The sequence below is a fragment of the Gossypium hirsutum genome, chromosome A05, assembly GCF_007990345.1.
Source record: "Gossypium hirsutum isolate 1008001.06 chromosome A05, Gossypium_hirsutum_v2.1, whole genome shotgun sequence".
NCBI lineage: Eukaryota > Viridiplantae > Streptophyta > Magnoliopsida > Malvales > Malvaceae > Gossypium > Gossypium hirsutum.
This window is the reverse complement of record NC_053428.1, coordinates 22,677,605-22,699,716: the sequence shown is the minus strand read 5'-3', so window position 1 is coordinate 22,699,716 and position 22,112 is coordinate 22,677,605. Positions and strand designations below refer to the sequence as shown.

General features: G+C 35.5%; 4 protein-coding genes and 1 long non-coding RNA gene across 5 annotated transcripts; 3 read left to right on the top strand and 2 right to left on the bottom strand.

The window, feature by feature from the left end:
* The first annotated feature begins 5,067 nt into the window (after window positions 1–5,067).
* On the top strand, window positions 5,068–7,252 carry LOC107957778 (acetylajmalan esterase). The gene is made up of 5 exons (XM_016893355.2): window positions 5,068–5,542; window positions 5,988–6,206; window positions 6,293–6,441; window positions 6,536–6,809; window positions 6,890–7,252. Exons 1-5 carry the CDS (start codon window positions 5,284–5,286, stop codon window positions 7,009–7,011), a joined length of 1,023 nt encoding a protein of 340 aa, XP_016748844.2. The 5' UTR covers window positions 5,068–5,283; the 3' UTR covers window positions 7,012–7,252.
* A 3,942-nt stretch (window positions 7,253–11,194) lies between these two features.
* Window positions 11,195–12,981, top strand: LOC107957779 (VQ motif-containing protein 9). Its single transcript, XM_016893356.2, has one exon. It carries the CDS (start codon window positions 12,042–12,044, stop codon window positions 12,591–12,593), a length of 552 nt encoding a protein of 183 aa, XP_016748845.2. The 5' UTR covers window positions 11,195–12,041; the 3' UTR covers window positions 12,594–12,981.
* Window positions 12,982–14,030: 1,049 nt separating this feature from the next.
* On the bottom strand, window positions 14,031–14,768 carry LOC121229488 (uncharacterized). The gene is made up of 2 exons (XR_005927267.1): window positions 14,539–14,768; window positions 14,031–14,410 (listed from the first exon to the last, which is right to left on the bottom strand). It is a non-coding gene; the product is annotated as an uncharacterized lncRNA (long non-coding RNA).
* On the top strand, window positions 14,413–18,746 carry LOC107957782 (cytochrome c oxidase subunit 6b-1). The gene is made up of 6 exons (XM_041113982.1): window positions 14,413–14,889; window positions 15,061–15,512; window positions 16,433–16,705; window positions 16,835–16,917; window positions 17,003–17,084; window positions 18,428–18,746. The coding sequence occupies exons 2-6, from the start codon at window positions 15,471–15,473 to the stop codon at window positions 18,479–18,481; spliced, it is 534 nt and encodes a 177-aa protein (XP_040969916.1). The 5' UTR covers window positions 14,413–14,889; window positions 15,061–15,470; the 3' UTR covers window positions 18,482–18,746.
* Window positions 18,747–20,597: 1,851 nt separating this feature from the next.
* Window positions 20,598–22,007, bottom strand: LOC107957781 (histone H3.3). The gene is made up of 5 exons (XM_016893358.2): window positions 21,743–22,007; window positions 21,535–21,606; window positions 21,355–21,431; window positions 21,173–21,263; window positions 20,598–21,068 (listed from the first exon to the last, which is right to left on the bottom strand). Exons 2-5 carry the CDS (start codon window positions 21,604–21,606, stop codon window positions 20,898–20,900), a joined length of 411 nt encoding a protein of 136 aa, XP_016748847.1. The 5' UTR covers window positions 21,743–22,007; the 3' UTR covers window positions 20,598–20,897.
* Window positions 22,008–22,112: the final 105 nt, after the last annotated feature.

The window sequence follows — 22,112 nt, the reverse complement described above, 5'->3', positions numbered from 1 at the left end:
CAAAACCCCTTAAAATTGATGGTTTGATGGTGTGGTTCTAGGGGTATATCTTTGTGGAGCTCGACGTTCACGTTGTGGGCGACTACGACGATCAACATTCTCTTCGTCCATATGTAGGGGTGTAGAGAATGTCTCAAATGCCACTGATGAACTCGAGCCGGATGGAGTAGAGAACGGTGGTGGATATGAGCTGGGAGGAGTAGAGTACAGATGTGGCAGTGGGCTGAAGATATCAAAATCTCAATAATATGACTGGGCTGAAGAGCCCGAGAAATAGTCATCGGCCCCCAAATCTGGATGATAAGAACTAGTCCCTGAGTGTAAGTCCGACTCTGGCCGCCGCTCTGGGTCCGGCACTGCCTCCGGCTCTGGCTCTGGCTCTGGCTTCGGAGTTGGTGCATGATGCGGATCTAGAAAATATTGCCCAATCCGTGTCGTATGAGGGGGAACTACCATCGACCGCCCACCAAATAAAAATGGTTTCCTATTCTCATAGTACCACTGAAAGTACTGTGTCGAGGGCCGCAGATCCAAACAACGATCCATCGGAGGTTTCCTACCAAACCGGTTGTTCCACATCGTAACATACTCTTCGTGCACATCTCCCCAATCTGCCCAATGCATCCCCCTCCTAGTCATGCCATGAAGCTTTCTAGGCAATCGTACTGGTTGTGTCGGGATATATTGTACACAACCGAACTGTCGGAGTACTCGATCGCCATGATACCACTTCACTGTCTAAAAATGGATAAGGGGTGCGCTAATGCACCATAAGTTTGAGTGGACGTATGCATGCAAGGGAATAACGGCCATAATCTTAGGAACAGAATACGACATCCAAATAACTGCACAGTTAATAACATTTTCATATTAACGTGAATTGAGTGAGATAAAAATAATAAAATTAAATTGATATTGAAAAAACCTACCCCCTCCCCAAAATGATTCTCGATCATCAAACGATATATCGGAACCGTGTATGACCTCCCGATACTCGGATTCGTGCTCCATCTACGGAAACAAATTGTTAGAACAATATAACCCAAAAAATTCAATTAATTGCTATAACGCGTAAAGATTCATCACCTATTAACAAGTGGAAATATATATGGCTGGTGACTAATGGATGCCAAGAATGGCATCCGATAAAGTACCCACGACTGCAGCAGTATAAGGCATCCGCCTATGTCCATCACAGAAGGATCTGTCGTCCGACAAAGTTTGCGGTACAGCGTGGCTAACACTGCAGACCTCCAACTGTATGAAGGCGTGTTATGCAAATTAGACAGTAGCGGTAGGTACATCAAACTGACCTCACTGTCGTGTGAATCCGGCACGAGTACACCTCCTATAAAGTGCATAATGTAACCTCGAGCGGCCTGCATAACCTCCAATTCAGTGGCAGTATTGGGCAAATGCACAAAATTGGCCTTTAGCCATGAAAACCGCAATGTGGCAAATTTCCCCTCACTTGGGGAGCGTCCAAGTAACTCGTAGCAAAGGCGAGCCGGCCTCGAGATCGAACTTACGCCCGTGACCATGTTCCCGTCGATGGGGAGCCCCAGCTGTACTGCAACGTCCTCTAAAGTTATGGTGCACTCCCCGCACGGCAAATGAAATGTGTGCGTCTCCAGACGCCATCGCTCGACTAAAGCAGAAATTAAATCATATCGCAGATCAAAAGTCCGGATCAATGCTACTGATCCGAACCCCGCTAACTCTAAGAACGATATTACGCATTCATCCGGCTGAAACCCTACATTATAAATACAACCCCTCAATACGCGGTACTCGACCTGACATTATTATATTTACGAAATGGTTAATACAATATAATTTCATTCAACAAATAATGTAACTATCAAATAAAATTTTCATTACCATCTCATTAATGTTACTCGATATGTGACCCTTATTTTCATTATCAATCAACGAACCCATTTGCTGTAAATCTGCAATTAAAATTATCAAATAAGTAAAAATTATAAATTTACATTATATCAAAATTACATTAAAATTTCTTACTCTCTTCAGAATTATTTAATTTTATTTCTTACTCTCTTTAGATCGTTTATTCAACATCTTTCCATATTCAAAGTAACTTATTTCTCATATACTCACTTTCAACTAGTCAATTATGCATCTATTCAACCGCAAAGTACTACATTACTTCCAATCATAAAGCCAAATGCATTTTAACATATCATTTATATTAATGTGTTTAATTCTTTAATATATATTATTTCTCTTGTTATATGTTTTATACAAGTTAAAATATAAGCATAATTTATTAATAGTCTATTTTACTCTTAAAAATATTTTATTTTTTCCTTAAGTTTTGATTAAATTTTTATAAAATTTAAAAGAATTATTTTTTTAACACTTTACATAGGTAAATTTAATTAATTTTAAAAGTTTGAAATTAAATTAAATTATAATTTAAGAATATTTGAAAAGATTAACTCTCAAGTTTATACATTTTACATAGGTATAAATTTTTATTTTATTTTTTAGAATGTATTAGTCACTATATTTCTCACTTTTTGTTAACAATGAAGTGAATGCTAGTAAAGTTTTTTTAAATAAAATACAAAAAATATTGATTCCAAGTAAATCCGGAAATGGACAATAATTGGCAAAATATTAATTTTTTTTATATATTTATTTAAAAGGGAGGCTGCCATCAAGCTATCAAAATCGAGCATCAATGGCAAAATAATGGGGTTTTTTACCCAACTAGGTTAAAAAAAATTAAAACACCAAAATAGGATGTTAGATAAAAGTAAAAAAAAATCATGGACTTGAAAATTCAACAAAAAAAGTTTAAATTAAAAAACAAATAAAGCAAGACTTGACAAGTAGTATTAAAAACAAAAACAAAAATTAGCAACTAATAAACTATATTCAAGCACAATAATTACATAACACTCTTAAATTACTAATATTTTACTTTTTTTAAAAATGTACTTTTTTTTTAATTTTAAAATAATTACAAACACTAAAAATTATCACATAACACTAAACTACTAACATTTTAATCTTAAAATAATTATAAAAAAATTACTAACATTTTTTTCTTCTTTCTTATTTCTCCTCCTTCTCCTTCTTCTTTTTCTTCTTCTTCTTCTTCTTTTCTCTCTTTGCTGCTGCATTCACAAAATTGGGGGACCGGTGCTTATATGGTCCCCCATTACAAAATTTAATTTTTTTCTCTCTGTCTCTACAGGTGGGATGGGGGGTGGGGGGGGGGGCAGGGACACATGGCGGGCTGCAGGGAAGTCGCGCCCCTGTAGCAGGCGCGAATGGTCACGCCTCCTGGTCTGGCTCAACCCGGTTTTGACCCGACTGAATTTTAAAAATTTAAAAATTATTAAAATATAATAAAATAATAATATTTAAAAAAAATTATATTATTAAAAAAATGGGTCGCGCCTGTCAGGTAGGCTCGACCCAAAAAAATAACCCATTTCCGTAAATAATGTATCTGACACCCTATTTTGGTATTTTAAAATTTTTTTTAACCCAATTGGGTAAAAAACTCAAAACTGGAAATGGCGGTCGACTGGTATAATTGGGCTCGCTTTTGAAACCCTACGTTGAGCCCATCGCGCCTCTTCCTTTTTTAGGTAAACTACAATTAATATTATTAAATTATTAGTTAATTTTTATTTTAATTACTTAACTTACAAAAATTACAAAATAATTGTTAAACTATTCAAAAGGTTTTTTTAATTCATCAGATTATCGGGTTGTTAAAATTTTATTTTTAAGAAAAAGTACATCTAGTGAACTCCAAGCAAAAATTCGACGATCGGTACAGTAAATCAACACCTATTGACAATTAAAAGAACATACCTTGGACAGGGGCGAATCTAGGGTGCTGGCAAGAGCCCGGTCCCCTTAAAATGAAAATTTTTTCACTTTGGCCCTTTGAATTTTTTAAAATTTTAAATTAATAGAGGTAAAATTTTACCTCCATAAAAATGATAAAATTTTGATTTAATCATTTAAAAATTATATTTTTACTATCGTAAAAATTAAAATTTAATTTCAGCCGCTCTAAAAATTTTTTTTGGCTTTTCCCTTGGCCTCGGATCCAATTCAATCTAATGTTCAATATTCGAGATCGAACAATAAAGCTATTTGAATTTTGATTCGCAAATTTATGATATTCAAAGTTGTTTCATGAAAAAACTGAATTGTATAAAAAAAAAAGAATGAAAACTTTCGATCGGTGTAGACGATACAAAAAAAAGATTATGTAACAACAATTTTAACAATTTAATGACTTAAATAAAAAAATTCAAAAATTTTAAAAACTATTTTATAACTTTAAAAGTGAAATAAACAGAACATCAATTAATTTGTTGGTTGAAGACGAGTTTGGCATTATGCATCATTGATGAAGAAAAGGAATCATACATAATAGGGGCTCATATTTATGACAGCAAAATTGCCCAACTTGCGGCATAAATTATGGTCATAAGCTCGCAAATAATGTAAATAGCCTTTTCAATAACTTTTAAAACTATTCATTGCTCTTCTTTTTGTTCATTAATATGATGTATCAAATACAATTCTCCTTTTATCCAACTTCATCTGTTTCTTCCCATTCAATTTCTTTTATTACTTCTATTAATAACTTTTCATTTTTCTTTTATATAGCTTTTTTTTAACCAATAAAAAATTATATATTTGACAAAAGTACTAATCGCATGGTTAATACTGATTCAGTTTAGATTAATTTTGCAATTACAGTACTTCAACCGGACCGAATTGAATTTAACCGGTTCAGCTCATTGTTTTAAATTTTTTAAAATATTTTTTATACATTTTTAATAATTTTCACTGATTTATGTATATTTATTTTAATAAAAAGTAATTATAAATCAACGATAAAAAATTTTATAAATCAAATTAATAATAAATTTTTTATGTTATTTCTTTAAAAAAAAATTATGTTATAAGCGGAAAACTAAACTGAATGAAACAAATGTAAATAATTGAGGCTAACCAAACACTATAATTCCAACTGATATTCGATTTCTCAGAATTATTTATTCTGTAGTAGACGATTAGCACCAAAGGTGAGACTATAATTATTATTCAGAGCAGCCATGGCCCGGTTTCCTAATCCGCCTTTTTATTAGACATAAAACTGCCACGATTCGAAGACAAACTCTACTTTTCCCCATTTATACTCCATTACGAGTTGCATAAGGCACAGGTATTAGCCAAAAAGTTCGCGTTCCCAACTTATTTGTTTCTCTCTTGAAAATCAGGATGGCTACCTCCCTTTGTACTCATGTTCCCGCCCTCTTTCTTCTTCTTCTTCTTCTTGTTTCAGCTCCATGCAATGCAGGTATTCTCAGGACATGCAAGTTCGATGCCATATATCAGCTGGGGGATTCCATATCCGACACCGGAAATCTAATCCGGGAGCACCCTTTCTCTCCTTTTGCTAGGCTTCCTTACGGTGGAACCTTCTTCAAGCATGCAACCGGTAGATGCTCCAATGGCTTACTCATCATCGATTTTCTAGGTAATTTCCTTATTTGTTTCTTTCTTCTTTTTGTGGTTCTCATTTAGTATATGAAACAACCTTAGTATTTTGAAATTTATGCTATGCAAGTACTTAGTATATAGTACCTTTTTTTTATGGTTAAGATCGCAGAGCTAACATGTTTCTTTTATAAACTTTAGCAACGTGAGACCAACTGACAAAATTATTTGGAAAAGTTAGTTTCCAGCTCAATGTGACTGAGCTTTTAAGAAAAAAAAAAGTTTTTAACTTTGAAAAAGGTGACTGAAAAGGTCATGATATTAATAAACCCTTAATTATGTGGCAGTCCAATCATCTTAATTATGTTTGTTTATATAATCATATATGTCTCCTCTTGCCTTTTCAGAACTTTCCATATTATATTTCAATGTAAAACAAAAACTCGTTGTATGGCATATAATAAACGTAATTTCTTTTTGGACAGCTTTATCTGCTGGAATCCCCTTCCTCCAGCCCTATTTAAACAGTAATGCACTATTCACTCGTGGCCGTGGGGTGAATTTCGCGGTTGCTGGCTCCACTGCGTTACCTGTGGAGACTCTAGCTGATAAGGGAGTTGTTGCCCCTGTTACCAATTCTTCTCTTAGCAGGCAGCTTGACTGGATGTTCACCCATTTTAATGGCATATGCCACGATGAGGATGGTTAATTACTAGTCTAGTCCCACAATTACCCTCAATAATTTGCATCAACTGAACAATATATATGATCCTTATATTTTGTCTGATAGATTGTTTGGAGAAGCTTAAAACGGCTCTTTTCATCGTTGGGGAGATTGGAGGGAATGATTATAACTACGCCTTGTTTCAAGGCAAATCCTTTGACCAAGTCAGATCCATGATGCCCTTGGTTATTCAAGCCATAAAGGATGCTGTAACAGTAAGTACTTTACGATAAATCTTGAACTCGTATAGTAATCATTTCAATTTCAATACTATACTCATTAACCACGTTTGTTGTTAATGTGTCACAGAGAGTTGTTGGTTATGGTGCCACTCGAGTGATTGTTCCCGGAAACTTTCCAATAGGCTGCTTCCCGGTCCACCTCACGGTATTCCGGTCCAATGATTCCGATGCCTACGACGGTTTCAATTGCCTCAAGGACTTGAATAACTTGTCAAGCCATCATAACGGCCTTCTCAAACAAGCCATTAAAGAATTGAGAAAAGAACTCCCTCATGCCACCATATTGTATGGCGACTACTACAATGGATACATGAGGCTTTTGAACAAAGCTAAATTTCTTGGTAAGTTCTTTTTTACAATGATAGATGGACATAATATTTGTCTACTTTAGAATTGTTCTGATTTATTAATATATGAATAGGTTTGGATCCAAATTCAACACAAAAAGCTTGTTGTGGGATTGGAGGAGATTACAACATGGAGCTGAACAAAATGTGTGGAGCAGCAGAAGTGGGAGTGTGTAAAATCCAGATGAATATATAAGCTGGGATGGAGTTCATTTGACGCAAAAAGCTTATCAGTTGATATCAGGATGGCTCATTCATGGCGTTTATTGGAAGCTTCGATGCGGGGTTTGAGCATGTCATGCCTTTGTTTTAGTATTTCTGTATAGGCATTGCATATTTTTTGGATGCGGCGTTTGAGCATGTCATGTCTTTGTTTTATTAACTTAAGAATCATATTTTCCATAAATTACTAATTAACATAATAGCAGTAAGCAGTATTTGTATCTTATAACTTATCACATAACATCTTTAAAAACTTAACTATTTAAAAAATATATAATTTTTCTAAAAAACTATTATTCATTTAAACTATATATTTTTTACATACACCTTTAAAACACAATTTTTTGTAATAAAAAATATTCATTTAATTTACATATTTTATATATATTTTTTCTCTCACCTAATAATAGGTGTGAGATGATCATTATCTAATAACCTTCGGTTTAAGCTTTATGGGCCTCAATAGCAGACAATAGCCTATTGAGCAGAAAACAAGCCCATCTTCGTTTGCAGGTCCAAACACACCTCGTAATTGAAACATGATCCAACCAACCATTCAATTTCTCAAGACTATTTTTTATTAAAAAACTGAATTATTTTAACTTTCAGATTTACCAAAATAAAGTTTTATCTTTATAAACATGAAACTATTAAATTAAATAAATTAATATAGGAATGAAGTGGTATAAAAGTTGAAACTATTAAATTAAAAATAAATATACCATTTTCAATTTTGTCAAGCTCTTCGATTTGTTCTTTATTTTTCTTGATGTCTTCTTGTGGATGATTTCTGAATCCAATTTTGAGTACATATAAGAGCTTATACAATTTTAGGAGTTAAATAACTCCTAAATTGATCAAGCACATGCCTCCCGGTGCTAAATGTAGACTCTAAAGCAACCGTAGAAATCGATATAACTAACATATCTTTGGCCACATTAGAAAGAGTGGGAAATCTAAGGCTATTCAATTTCCACCACAATAAAATATCAAAAACTTCAATAAAATTCTCATTAGCCTCAGCTGGATATTTCTCCAATTCAGATGTTTTATCCTCAACTCTATTTTCTAACTCATGCTTTTTATACAAAGCTTGTACAAATTTAAGGGTTAAATGACTCCTAAATTGATCAAGCACACACCCTCGATGCTAAATGCAGACTTTGAACCAACTGTAGAAACCGGTACAACTAACACATCTCTAACCATCTTTGAAAGAGTGGAAATCTAGGGCTATTCACTTTCCACCACAATAAAATATCAAAATCTTCAACAAAATTCTCATTAGCTTCTGCTAGATACTTATCCAATTCAGACATTTTATCCTCACCACCATTTTCTAACTCATGCATTTTATACAAAGCTTGCATATGCCTTTTTTTTGTGGTTTACCGAGAGAAACATGTGCTGCCACACTTGATTGGCTACAAGCATTATGAAGTTTAGGCTTATATTCATCAAACAATTCATACAAAGCTCCCTGCAACTTTTACATCATTTCTTAAGCTTTTTCAGCATTAGACATTTCGCTAAGTGCAAATTCAAGATGCTTCAATTTTTTTCTAGGGTCTAAAACACAAGCAACAAACACAAGCAAATTTATCTTATCAATATCATATCAATAATTATCATAATTGTCTTTCATCTTAATGGCCATAACACTAAATTCAACATCAATATTTGACTGAACATCTCGTAAAAGGATATCAATTTCAGAAAGCTCATCAAAAAATTATTGGGTGTGACATATGAAGTGTTGGAAGCACGAAAAGTTACTTTATAAAAGTGTTCCAAAAAATCCCTCAAGTTTCTAACACTTGCCCAATCATCCGCACAAGGCCAACTTTTCCCCTTTTCAAGTCCAGCCTTAAAATTTGTATCTTGTTTCTCAAATCTCTCAAAAGCTTTCTCAAAACTCTAAGTTGTGTCTAACATTAAGTAGGTCGAGTTCCACCTAGTACAAACATCAAGACACATCTTCTTGCACTCTATCTCTTCCACCACAACACACTTTTTAAACTTTTGTAATCTAGTTGGAGATTGCCTCACATATCTAACAGCCTCCTAACACGTCCAACAAATTTATTCATTTCCTTTAAGCCTTCAACAACAATAAAGTTCATAATGTGTGGCATGCATCTCATGTGAATGTATTTACCATTTTGAACTAAACCTTTTCGAGGGATAAATTTCTTTCTCAAATAACCAATAGCAACATCATTTGAACTTACATTATCAACAGTGACAGTAAACAACTTATCAATCCCTCAATTCAACAAGCATTTCTCAATCACCATCACAATGGACTCACCCTTATGACTAAAAATTGGACAAAAGTTTAAAATCTTTTTATTCAATCTCCAATCTTTATCAATAAAGTGAGCAATGATACACAAATAATTAACTCTTTACAAAGAAGTCCAAGTGTCAGTAGTTAAGCAAACTCAAGAACAAGAACTTCCCAAAAGTTGTTTTAGTTTAGCCCTTTCATCTAAGTACAATTGATAAACATCACTAGTCATAGTAATTCGTGAAGAAATATAAAACCTAGGATATGACGTTGTAAATTTCCTAAAGCTTTCACTTTCAACAAACTTGAAAGGTAATTAATCAATCACAATCATTTGTGCTAAATCTTTCCTACATGCTTCTTGATCAAATCTCCAAGTTGAAAGATATCCTTTCTCCCGTTCAACTCCTAGGTAAAACAAATTATACTTGCTTAGTATCAACAATATTACTAAGATCTATCACTAGCTAATTTTAAGGAAATGCTTATTTGAATCAAATAAAAAAGAAAAACAAAATCTCACACACAAGTCAGAAAGATGGGGCCAACATTTATTGGTATTTATAATTGTATTTCAAATATTATATATTTATATACATTTTAAAATTTATTATTTGATATATCGATCTTAAAACCTTTACATATATTGTTTATTTAGTTTTTAATTTTTTAAATATTAAGGACTTGTGGAGATTTTATAATATGTTTGTAGAGTTAAAAATATTCAACCGTAAATGTATTAAATAGTTATAAAAAAATTAATACTTTATTATTAGTACCTATCTATACTACATATAAACTTAATTAAAAAATAAAATTTTATAATAAAAATAGGAGTAAATTATTAATTTTGATATATAGATTTAAAAAAAATCAACAAGTCCACATGTATAATATGATCTTATATGAAAAATAAATGAAACAAAATTAAATTAAAATTATTATATAATCCATATGGACTTGATGATTTATATAAAAAAAAATTATGTATTGAATTTTCATCCATTAATTCAACAATTTACTAATGGTGCTAATATTAAATACAATGATAAAATATATATAGATAATTTAATACATTAAACATTTAAAAAAGATACATGCACCACATTGAAAAGTTTATAAAAATACAGATATCATATTCGATATTTTTAAGGTACATATACCATATTAAATATTAAACATTTTATAAGGTTACAAGTGTGAAATATTACATTACCCCTTAAAATACCCTGAGGGATGCAAAAGAAGACCTTTTTGCAGCCTTGTTTTGGAGTACAAGGGAATAAGGACCAAACTTGGATTGAAAATTGCGGTCCGTTTCACACTGATTCTCTTTATTGGAGCTTTGACCAGATTCTAAAAAAAAAAAACCCAGCAATTGTTTCTTGGTTGGAAATCCAACAGCCGCGACATTAATCAGAGGAAACGCCTTTCAATTCAACCCCACACCTAATAAAATTCAATTACTGTCTTCTTTTTATGGTCTTCAAATTGAGTAAGCATCTTCTTTTGTATTAATTACATATATAAAGGAAAAGAAAATACCAGTCACCATATAGAAACCTAGTGCAGTAAATAAGTGGTCGAAACGGAGAGATTTTTATGGAAATGACATCGGTGAAAGTAGTGTGTGGTGGTGGCTGCTGCCATTTTGACAGCTTGGTTGGTGAGTCATTTACTCAGGTTTAAAAACTCGGTCAACCGGAACACGACAAGGAACAAATTGTTTGACTCCGCAATCGCAAATTACTCCTACAATCGCCCAGCACCAAATATTAGAGAAGAGGTATTCGTGGCTTCTTTTACGGGTCATGTTCCTTTTTTTTGCCTTCCCTGTTGGTAATGCCTAGAAAAACCTGACAAAAAAAAAAAAAAACTCAAGAGAGATTAGACAGCGGCACAAAGGCAAAGACCAAGGAGACACAGACATATTCGTTCTTTTGCTACTTTACTTTTCTTTCTTTCCTCTCTCTCTGTTCAAATGTTTAGCAATAAAATCATCGTTCTTTTTCTTTTTTTTTGGGGTTTAAAAATAATATTTTATTCCCATAAATGAAAGCAAAGCCCCCTATTAACTCTATCTCTTGGTTTATCCTTACTAGTCCACCCGAAACAAAAATAGCTTTTATTGTTTTACATAAACAAATAGATCATTATAGATTTAGATAAGATAGAGAAAGGGAGTTTTAGTTGGGGGAGAAAGATTGGGTTTTTATTTTTATTTTTTGGAAATGGATAGAAGCTGTCACTCTTCTGGTGGCTCTACCACCATCAGTACCACCACCGGTAGCACCAGTAGCTCGAATGTCAACAATATTAACAATCGCGATCATTACCTTAAGCATCTCAACAAGCTTTCTCATAAAATTTCCAAACCCTCCACAGCCAACGCCCCTCCTATCATTAAAAAGTCTTCATTTGACCACACACAAGCGTTGCCACCACCTCAGCTTCAGCAATCTCATCCCTCCCAGCCTCAGCCTCAGCCTCAACCGCAGAATCCTAACCAAAGCAGTCTCTAGGCTCAACAGAACCAGCCACCAGTTTACAACATCAACAAAAACGACTTCAGGGACGTCGTACAGAAGCTAACCGGTTCACCGGCTCACGAGCGGTACTCTACTTCTCCTCCTCCAATCCACCAACCCAAACCACAAAGCTCTCGGCTTCAGAGGATCCGACCTCCTCCATTGGCGCAGATTAGCAATCGCCCTATGGGACCCATGATTAATTACGCCGTCCCCAACATGAACCCACCGGGTTGCCCTCTGCCTACCCTTCCTATCAGTGGTCCCATTGGTAATAGCTTCATTCAACGGCCACCTGCTGCGACGCCTCTTTCGCCACTCCCTCCATTTCCTGCTGTGCACGCGGCAGCCGAATCACCGGTCTTCGCCTATTTGCGATACTTCCAGAATTCCATGCCCTCCACTGTGGATTCCATTTCAAAGCAATTCTCGGGATTCCCACCATTGTCCTCACTCATCTCACCCCGTCGGAACAACTTAATCGCTCCTCAACAACAGCAGCAACAACGTTCGTCGTCGCAACAGCCACATCAACAACAACCGCCGCAGGTACCATCAAGGGGGATACACCAGTCACAGTTACCGCCATCATCAATACCATTTGGGTGCCTGAACTCTCCGCGGTCACCGTATCCTTTACTTTCCCCAAGTTTGCTATTTTCGCCGAATTCGAGTCAATTAGAATTCTCGCTGTCGCCGACGGTACCAGTTCCGAGCCCAAAATGGCGAGGCTTCTGATAAATTCCAAGTTCAGGTAAGCGTTAAGCCTTAAAAAGGTGAAAAATTGCGGCATTACAGGTTTTTTTTTTTTGTACATGGTTAGGTTGGTGGGGGATTTTATTCAGTTACCAGTGGTCGGATAAAGAAAGAAAATTTTCTCGCCCTGGTCAGAATTTAGAGGCTTTTTTCCCCTTCTTACAATTTTCTTGTTATGACTGAAACTTTATTGGGTTGTGAACAAAGTTAAAAATTAGGTATTTGTTAAACATTTTAGTAATATGGATTATATTTATTTGTAAGATTTATTCTTGCTATATCTGTGCTTTCTATGATTAATCCTGGTTTAGCCCTTTATGGATGTAAAATATTCAATTTCTTGGACAATAACAAGATAAGCTGTTGTTTCTACTTTTGATAGTCAAATATGGAATTACCATAGATTTCAAGTTGCTTTGATCAGTTTTTTTTCCTAAATTGTAAGGATTCGTAATTTAGGTATTCATAAATTTCGAATATGAACAATAAAACATAATAAAAAAATTGCATGCCATTAGAGCTAGGTTCTTTAAGAAATGAATATTCAGTTATGGAATAACTTTAGGAGAGGAATTAACACTGGTTTTATATCGCCTTCAGTCACAAGAATCTTCAAAAAGTGTTTGGATTCTTTTCTTTTTTCCATATATTCGAAGTTGTACGTGACATTTAGGGTTGAATATGTGGCATGTACCCATTAATTAATGATGGATGGCCCTACATATCTGATAGTTGAATATGTAGCGAGTACCCATACATTCCTACATACGTATGTAAACCGCTTCACATGTATTTATTTTAGAGGTTAGTGATTGGCATGTGTTTATACCCTCCCCACAACCTTTTGCATCACACCTTTCATTTTATCAAATTTGGATGTAAAAAGAACCTCTGCTCATCTTTGATTGTATATGATTGGGAGAGGGAAAGCTAAAGTCAGTAAAGCATCAGACTTTTTATATAGGAATATAAAATGATAGTAGTTGTTTTCGAGCAATGGTGTGTGAGGGTGAAGACTTCTCATGGAGCAGAGGCTGCTCCATTATGCTGTGGGTGATATTGATGTCCTGAACGTTCAAAACCTTGGGGTTGGTTCTTTGTTCCCATAGGCAATCGGTTAGGATATGTAATCATTGTCAGCTGATGGTATGCATTTAAATTGTTTCAAATGGCAGTGGAACCGCGGTGGGAAGTTCCGGCAAATATATGTCGATCTCAATGGGTCAAAAAGAAAGTGCCCACTTGCTTTATCATAATATCGTACCGCCTCAGATCGGATTTCTTTATCATGAAAATGGATGATAATAATAATTGGTTGTGGAGAGGTTTGGTATGGAATGGCTGAAGCAGATCCTCTAAATGGGATGCGATCAATTATATTCAAAATTTTTAAATATTTATCTTCATAATATTCTTGAGTAAGTTGGTATCAGAAGTTAAAAATTTTATTATGAATTGTAATTTATTAGACTAATCTTTTAATTATACAAATAAAATTAAAAAAAAACCATCATCCGATTAAATTGATATTTTTAAAAATAAAAACTAGATGGAACCACTGTTGATTGCTAAACAAGAATTATGGAGGCCTCCAGAAATGGGTAGCATACAGATTAACTTTGATGCGTCGTTTCATGCAGCAAGCAAAGGTTCCATTTCTGGGACTATAGCTAGAAATGACTCGGGCCAGATAATGGGAGCATGCACTTACCTACATATTGGTATAGCTGACGCGTTTATAGCAGAGGCTCGAGCGTGTGAAAGGAAGGTTATATTTGCGGTAGAGATGGGTTTCCGAGCTGTTCAAATTGAAGGTGACTCGTTAACAACAATAAAAAAAAATCAACTCAAAAACAGCGGATAGATCGGTACTGAGCCCAGTTATCCAAGATATTAAGGATTATGTGAGATGTTTTGAGAAGATTACCTTCCGATTTGTTAGAAGAGACGCTAACATGGCGGCGCATGTCCTTGCGGGTGAAGGACGTCGGTTCTCGGAGCCAATGTACTGGGTAGAGGAAGCGCCGGCTGCGGTAGATCGAATAGTGGCTGCTGACTGGCATAAGTGGTTACATAGGGATATGGGTAACAATAGTTAGCTTTGTGGAATGGGGAATGTTTATCTGGTACTCCTTGGAGGTTATCAGAGCTGATTCTCTCTGAGTTTGTTCATCTAGTTTCATGCAGTAGTGGTGAGGAAGAATTCAGGAAGATTATTCATCTGGGTTCCACAGTCGTTTTGGTTTCTAGGGGCTGTTTGGGGGGTTTTTTCTTTGTGGTAATTTATTGTTGCTTTTACTTTGTCATTATTGCATTTGCTGTTCTCTTGAACTGATGTAACGGTTATTTAACCCTTGGTTAATGGAAGCCAGTTGTTTAAAAAATAAAAAACTAAATAATTTTAACTCACTGGGAAGTTTTTTGATTTTGTAATTTTTTTAATTGTCAGAGAATAGAAGGGCTAAACTTTCTAGCCTAACACGCCATAATAGTTGGCCCAAGATGTTGGAGCGGAGCAGCCATCCAACAGCCCAACAGCTGAGTCAGTCAAAAAAAGAGAAATCAGTCAGAGTTCTAGTACCTCCTTTTCTACCTTCTAAAAGTTTCTACCCACAGGACAGCCAGCCAGCGAGCCATCCAAAATAGTAAACAGAGCGTATTACGTGGCATAAGCTCGTCAACTCATTTATCCCTTTCCTCTTTTATTATTTGTTTCCTTTAAAATTTTTACTGCCGCAGTGAAACGCTGAAATCCTAACCTAGCCGCCCATCTATCGCCATATTATCCTGCGTTGGCTTGGATTCCCCCCAAACTAGAACTCGCCAACTGAAGGAACAGACGATCGTCCTCTTTCCGCAATGGCGGATGCTCAAACTGAAAAACCCCTTTCCCTTTCCGAGGTACCTTTTTTTTTATTCTCTCTGATTTAACCTCTCTCTTTTTCACATTTCTTTGAAATATGCAATTTTATAACTTTATTTTAATCCTTGTAGATGTTGCGAATTTCGATCTCCGTTGCTTTTGTTGTCTTTACAATTTTTTGGCTGTTTCTGGCACTTCAAGTTCGTTTTTTAGAGTTTAGTTTAATTTATTTTGGTTGAAATGTAACAGATCTTTGTGAGTTGTGCTGATGAAATTTAAAATAATTTGGTGGATAAAACATATTAGCTTTTTAAGTTTTTGAGACTCTGGTTTTGATTAAACCTAGATTGATTATGCTTTGTTGTCGAATATAATTGACGTCCAATTTTCTTGAGCATGATCCTGAACATGTAATTATCTAATTTCTTTTCCAAGTTTTCGACTAAATTAACTCAATGAAGTTACTCTATAGTTTTCCATAAGATTCTACCAATTTTTTCCTTGTTGCCATATTGAGTTTAAGGGCTTCATTCTAATATTTTGAGGCAAAGTCTGATGGGTGTTTTACTAGATATGGTGCTTAAGCAAGTGACAATATTTGGATCGATTGGAATTTCTGACCAAAATTTTTGGTGGCTTAAGCATCCAAAGAACAACTATAGTTTTTGCTGGTTTAGGGTAATCTCAATTCATGGTAGCACGGTTGCCATTTAAGAAGTGCAAGCAAATTCATTTATGAGTATGGTGTGTGAACAATAATGTCTTAACATGGTGAATTGGGTTTCTAAGTTTTTGTGCAGATAACTTTACTGAAATTCCTACTTTTTATGCTTGTAAAATCTTCAGTGTAGCTGAGCTGGTACTAAGTTCTCTGATTCTGTGTATTTGTTCGTATATGGTGAGAGCAATTATCTGATTATGCTTGAAACTTATTGTTCTTGAATGTTTGGACATATAGCAATATGCACTTAAGGAGAAAGAGGAAAAATCAGATGTGACTACAAAACCAGCAGAAGCAAAAGAGGTTGAAAATCCTGTAAATGCTGCCACTGGTTCTGGTGATGTAACTGAGAAATTGGAGGAGACTTCTGCCGATCCAGTTGAGGGAAGCACTGAGGCCCCTCCTCCTGCTGCTGAAGAAAGCACTGAAGCAAATCCTGCCACTGGGAACAGTGGAGAAGATGCTGCAGAGGAAAACTCGGGTGACTCTGGGGAAACTCCAGAGATAAAGGTTGCCCTGCTGAACATCTTTATTATGAACTTCATATCTGCTCCCCCCAGTTCTTTATGTGTATTGGGAACTCATTTTTACATGTTAGACTGCTTCAATAACATAGAGTGATGCATTTTCTTTATTCAGCTTGAGACTGCCCCAGCAGATTTCCGCTTCCCAACTACGAACCAAACAAGGCATTGCTTCACACGATATATTGAGTACCACCGGTGAGTTTGTATCTTATGGAGGTATAAGGGTTTGTTTCTTCTGGCAATGCTTCTTGACCTGCCCTTACCTTTTCTTCTTATACAGTTGTGTAGCTGCAAAAGGAGAAGGTGCTCCAGAGTGTGATAAGTTTGCAAGGTATTATCGTGCCTTGTGTCCTGGAGAATGGGTATGTATTTTCTTCAAAGAACAATAATACATTTCTCTTTGTTATGATAAGTTGCGTAATTGGTTTTTACTGTTATTGCATGGCTTCTGTTTGGGACTCTTATTACATGCATGAATTAGGAAATGCCTTTTGAATCCTATCTTTTTGATAAATACTGTCAAATGTGAACATTAGTTACTGATAATCTGATCTGGAAGGACTGTCAAAGATGAGTTGAGAGAATTAGTTCAATGACTTTTAACGTATAACTGTTAAAACCTACCAGCTACCATGAACCCTGAGCTCAACTTGATTTAATCCAAATATAGACCAAACTTGCATATTGTAGTAACTGGTGGATTTTTCCATGCACCCTAAATTTCCTAAATTACACTGGAGAAGAGAAGTATGTTCTTCTATGGTAGCCTAAAAATATGATGGTTCAAAGCTTTTAATTGGTTTTTGACCTAAATCTTATGGTTGATTTCGGTTGAACTAAAACTAGTGAATTAGAGAAGACTAAATCAACTGTTCCAGTATAGGAAGTACTATGGTGTAAAATGTAAATGCCTCAAGCTATTTGAGCTCATTTTGGTGAATACTCATGCTTGACTTGTTCATTATCTAGATGAGTTCAAACGTTTGAGCTACTTGAGTAACAAGTCAACCTGAGTTCTAGTATTTTACTAGCCTATTTGAGAATCTCATGTGCCTAATTAAGCCTGTATATACTGAATATGTACATATAAGTAAATGACAAAAATATAATTTTAATTTCTCTATTTATTCGAGTCAAGCTTGAGCTGCTGAGTAAATTAGGGGTCGAGCTCTAGTAAGAAAAACGATGTTTGTTTAAGTCTAAGTTGAGCTTCAAGTCTTGAGGTTTGTAATCGAGCCAAGCTCGACTCTGGCATTAGATCAACTCAACTCAGCTATATTACAAGGAGACCCTTAGGACCTATGACTGCGGATTGCCAGTTGATTTAGAGATTTTTATTACAACCTAATAACAAGAAGAATCACAATAGAATTCAGCCAAAAAGCAAAGATGCAGTAATGAAATATTTACTCTTTGGCAATTCAATTTTATTGGAAAGGTACTTTCTAGCGTTAATGGGTGGTCTAATTAACTAGTCTGATATGTTCCACATTCTGAGACTGAATCATATAATGAAATCTGCTGTATGGTTGGCTTCTTGTATTAGTATATTCTATCTTCATATGTCAGTAGAATTTTCATCCTTAATGCATAGTTTTTTTTAATAATCATCCTTAATGCAAAGTTGATTAGTTGGTTTATTTACCATTTGTGGGCTTCTTACGCTTACAATTACTCTTTTTTTTTCTTTTTTGGTGTTGCTCAGATAGATCGATGGAATGAGCAAAGGGAGAATGGTACTTTTCCAGGTCCTCTCTAGATGAGATGGTACCCCTATTGTTATCCGAAAAATCCCTGTTTTGACTTTTTTTTCCCTCTGTTATATCAAACCGTAACAGTTGAACCACAGATGAATTTCCAGGATGAAAGCAGAATTTCTCAGGAAATATCCAATTTGAAAAGGATGAGTTAATAATAAAATTTGGCGTGTACCCTAGCTTAGACTAGATCAATGGACCATACAATTGTGTTGCTCATAAATGGAAATTCATTGCTCATCGGTTCCCATGTTGGAACCCTTTTTATTTCTTTTATTTTTATTTTTGTCTGGTGCAGCCATCATTCAGTTTCAGGTTATTGCGTAACTCTACTATAATCAAAAGAATGTTAACTTTGTGATTGTTATTCCTTAGTTTTCTATTCTTTAATGGTTATCAACTCTTCACCGTTTTGGCACGACTCCATAGCTCCTTATAACACCGAAGGTTGTAACTATGGACCTTATCCAGAACTTGAACAATTGCTGCAATCTGACTATAGAAAAGTGTGCGTATTAGCCAAACCGTGTTGCCAACAAATTCAGAATCGAAGGGTCGAAAGTACATATATGAGCAGAGTAAGGGAGTTAAGCATACAATTCTTTTTGTTTTTTCTTGGAAAAAAGAGAGGAGTGCACTCGTCTTCATTTCACTTATTAGATTGCCCAAGCTTGAAATGATCTGATCATTGCCTGTACTGTAATGCAATATAATACCAACAAGAGCATCGCTTTCAATCTCAACGTTTCTTACCTGAAGCTCGAGAAGCCATTTGACTCCTAAAAGCATTGCCATTGTCTCCATTATGAAAACATCCGAACCCCACCATATATGGCCCAGCTTCGTGCAGCAATGAAACCACCAGCAGCATATCTAAGGATTGCGGAGTAACCTAAGCAGCTCTCATGTCTCCCACGCCCTGCATCCACGTCGAGCTTAGGAAAGCCCACTGTAGGCTTTTTCCACATAACCACAATGGGAACCTCCATAAAGCCAAGAATTGATACCATGATCGAACAGTGGTTAATGCCAATGGTTACCAAATCAGTAGAGGTGAACCGGGAAGTCATTAAAATTCTCTGCCTAGTGACAACTCTTCCAGCTCCAGGTTCCGTTTATTGGAAGTTCCAATTTTTGTTTATATGGCTTCCAACAGCTCATGGGCGTCTCCTTTGTAGCGATCCACAAACTTGTCAATGAACGACTTTTCTGAAGCCTCGAACAGTGCCTGCACGCTCAATTCCTTCTTAACCAAACCTTTTGACAACAAATCTCTAACAAACAAACCCCTCGGAACAATCCTCTTCTTTAAGCTTTGTGTTAAAACACGGGGGCGCCTGGCAATAACCGAGGTGGATTCCCATTCCCTTCACAAGAAAATCCATTATCCTCACTGTTTTCTCCTCAGACACTATCATAAACGAAGGATTCTTTCGAAAAACTTCTATTACCTCTTTTTTCAGACCAACCCACTTTTTATACACATCTAGTTTTCCATCCCACTAAGATTTAGGCATGAAATTCAAGACAGTGACGGCTAATACGAATGACATGCTCGGAGGATTAAAGCCCATTTCCTTCACTTTCTCCACTGTCTTCTCGAAATCGGTCGGTCTTTTCAAGAATGTTTTAGATGTTGAATACAGTACTTTGACGATATTGGGTTCAGGCACTCCATAATTGTTAAGACGGAATTTAGTCTGCTTTGATAGCACGAAATCATCTGCTAATTTAGCAAGAAAATTTCTAGGGTTCCTTCTTTTGCCGACAACAATCTTGTTCACTTTTAAAACAAATTGATTGATTACAAATCAAGAATAAGAAGAAGCATGGTCTTATTTGTTTTTAAGACGAAGTAGGTGTTAAGAAAGCAATAGTCACGCTAAGAGCAATTCATAAATGGAGAAAGACCAACCCTCAAAATTCATATAAATATATAAATAAATGAAATGTATAAAACATTACTAAAGACGCCAAGGACGATTCATCGATGAAAAAACCCTCAAAGTCAAATGAAAGAAATATATAAATAAAATTTGCAAAAACTCATATTGAAACTCCTAAATCAAAATTTAAAACATAATTAAAAATAAGAGGTGGAGTCAAGATACAAAACCATTAAGTTAAAAGATGGTTGGGCTTTTAATCAATTTCTAACAAACCCTCAAAGTCACAAGTTGTTGAATTCTTGCAGTAGTTAACAAAGGTACAAGGCGGTTGCTTTTCATGTGCCATAAACATAACAAAATCCTTAATCTTATACTTCTCGTCCTTAGCTTCAACAACTTCTCTTCGTGATTCGTAATAAAAAACACAAACTATATAGGTTTTTACAGCATCAGACCATCCTGAATTCATTAAACATCAAAGAAAGCAAATATCCTAGCAACAAATCAGCAAATCAGAGAGGTGAATTTATTAAGCCCTTTCACCACGAATCCTCCTAGCTAGTTGAATGTCCTTGGGCATGATTGTAACACGCTTAGCATGAATGGCGCACAGGTTGGTATCTTCGAACAATCCAACAAGGTATGCCTCTGCCGCCTCTTGCAACGCCAAAACAGCATGGCTCTGGAAACGCAGATCGGTCTGCAAAGCCACACAAAAAATGTCCAATAAGCTTAATCAACAGAAGTAAACATGTATGTATATATCTTTTTATGTAAAATTAACTTGGAATTTAATGGTATTACCTTAAAGTCTTGGGCAATTTCACGAACGAGCCTTTGGAAAGGCAGTTTCCTGATGAGGAGTTCAGTACTTTTCTGGTACTTCCGGATTTCACTGCACCGAATGGAAACATCATAAGTTCAATTCGTGTAAACAATTTCAATTCGTGTAAACAAGAACAAGAAAACGTGATTTGATGACTAACCGCAGAGCTACAGTTCCAGGGCGATATCGGTGAGGCTTTTTCACGCCTCCGGTTGTCGGTGCCGACTTGCGAGCAGCCTGAGAAACACATAATAGATGAAAAGAAACTAAAGAAAAAGAAGAAACAAATCAAATAGAGGTAAAAATTGCAAAATAGAATAAATGAAGAAGAAAGAAAAACCTTAGTGGCAAGCTGCTTCCTTGGAGCCTTGCCGCCGGTGGATTTACGAGCAGTTTGCTTCGTACGGGCCATCTATATTGACCACATCGAATCAAATAATTAACAAAAAATCACCAATCAGAAAAACAAAATCTCAAATGTTTTACCAAATTTATAAACAAAAACTAAAAAAAATGGACGGAGATTGAAAAATAACGACTACGCTTACCTCAAAAAAATTTCTTCCAGAGAACGATAGCAAGGGAATTTCAGAGAAGAAGAGAAAAACTTCTGATACGACTCGGAAACTTGAAGGCAAGAATCTCAAATAGGGAAGATATAAAAATTGTGGACCATTTTATAGGTGATGGATATGGACCAAGAAAAGAAAATAACGTGACGAATACGAAATCGGACGGTTAAAATTTGCTTGTGCTGTGTTTCTTGGAGCTTCCTGTGAACGGTTTAGATCCCCATTTAAGGATTCGTTCCTGGATTAAGGCGGAGAGATACTCGCTTCCTATTGGTCCACAAAGTTGAACCTTGCCGCCTTTTTCTCAACAACTCCGCTTCGTCGCGCGGACATCCTTCTACGACGC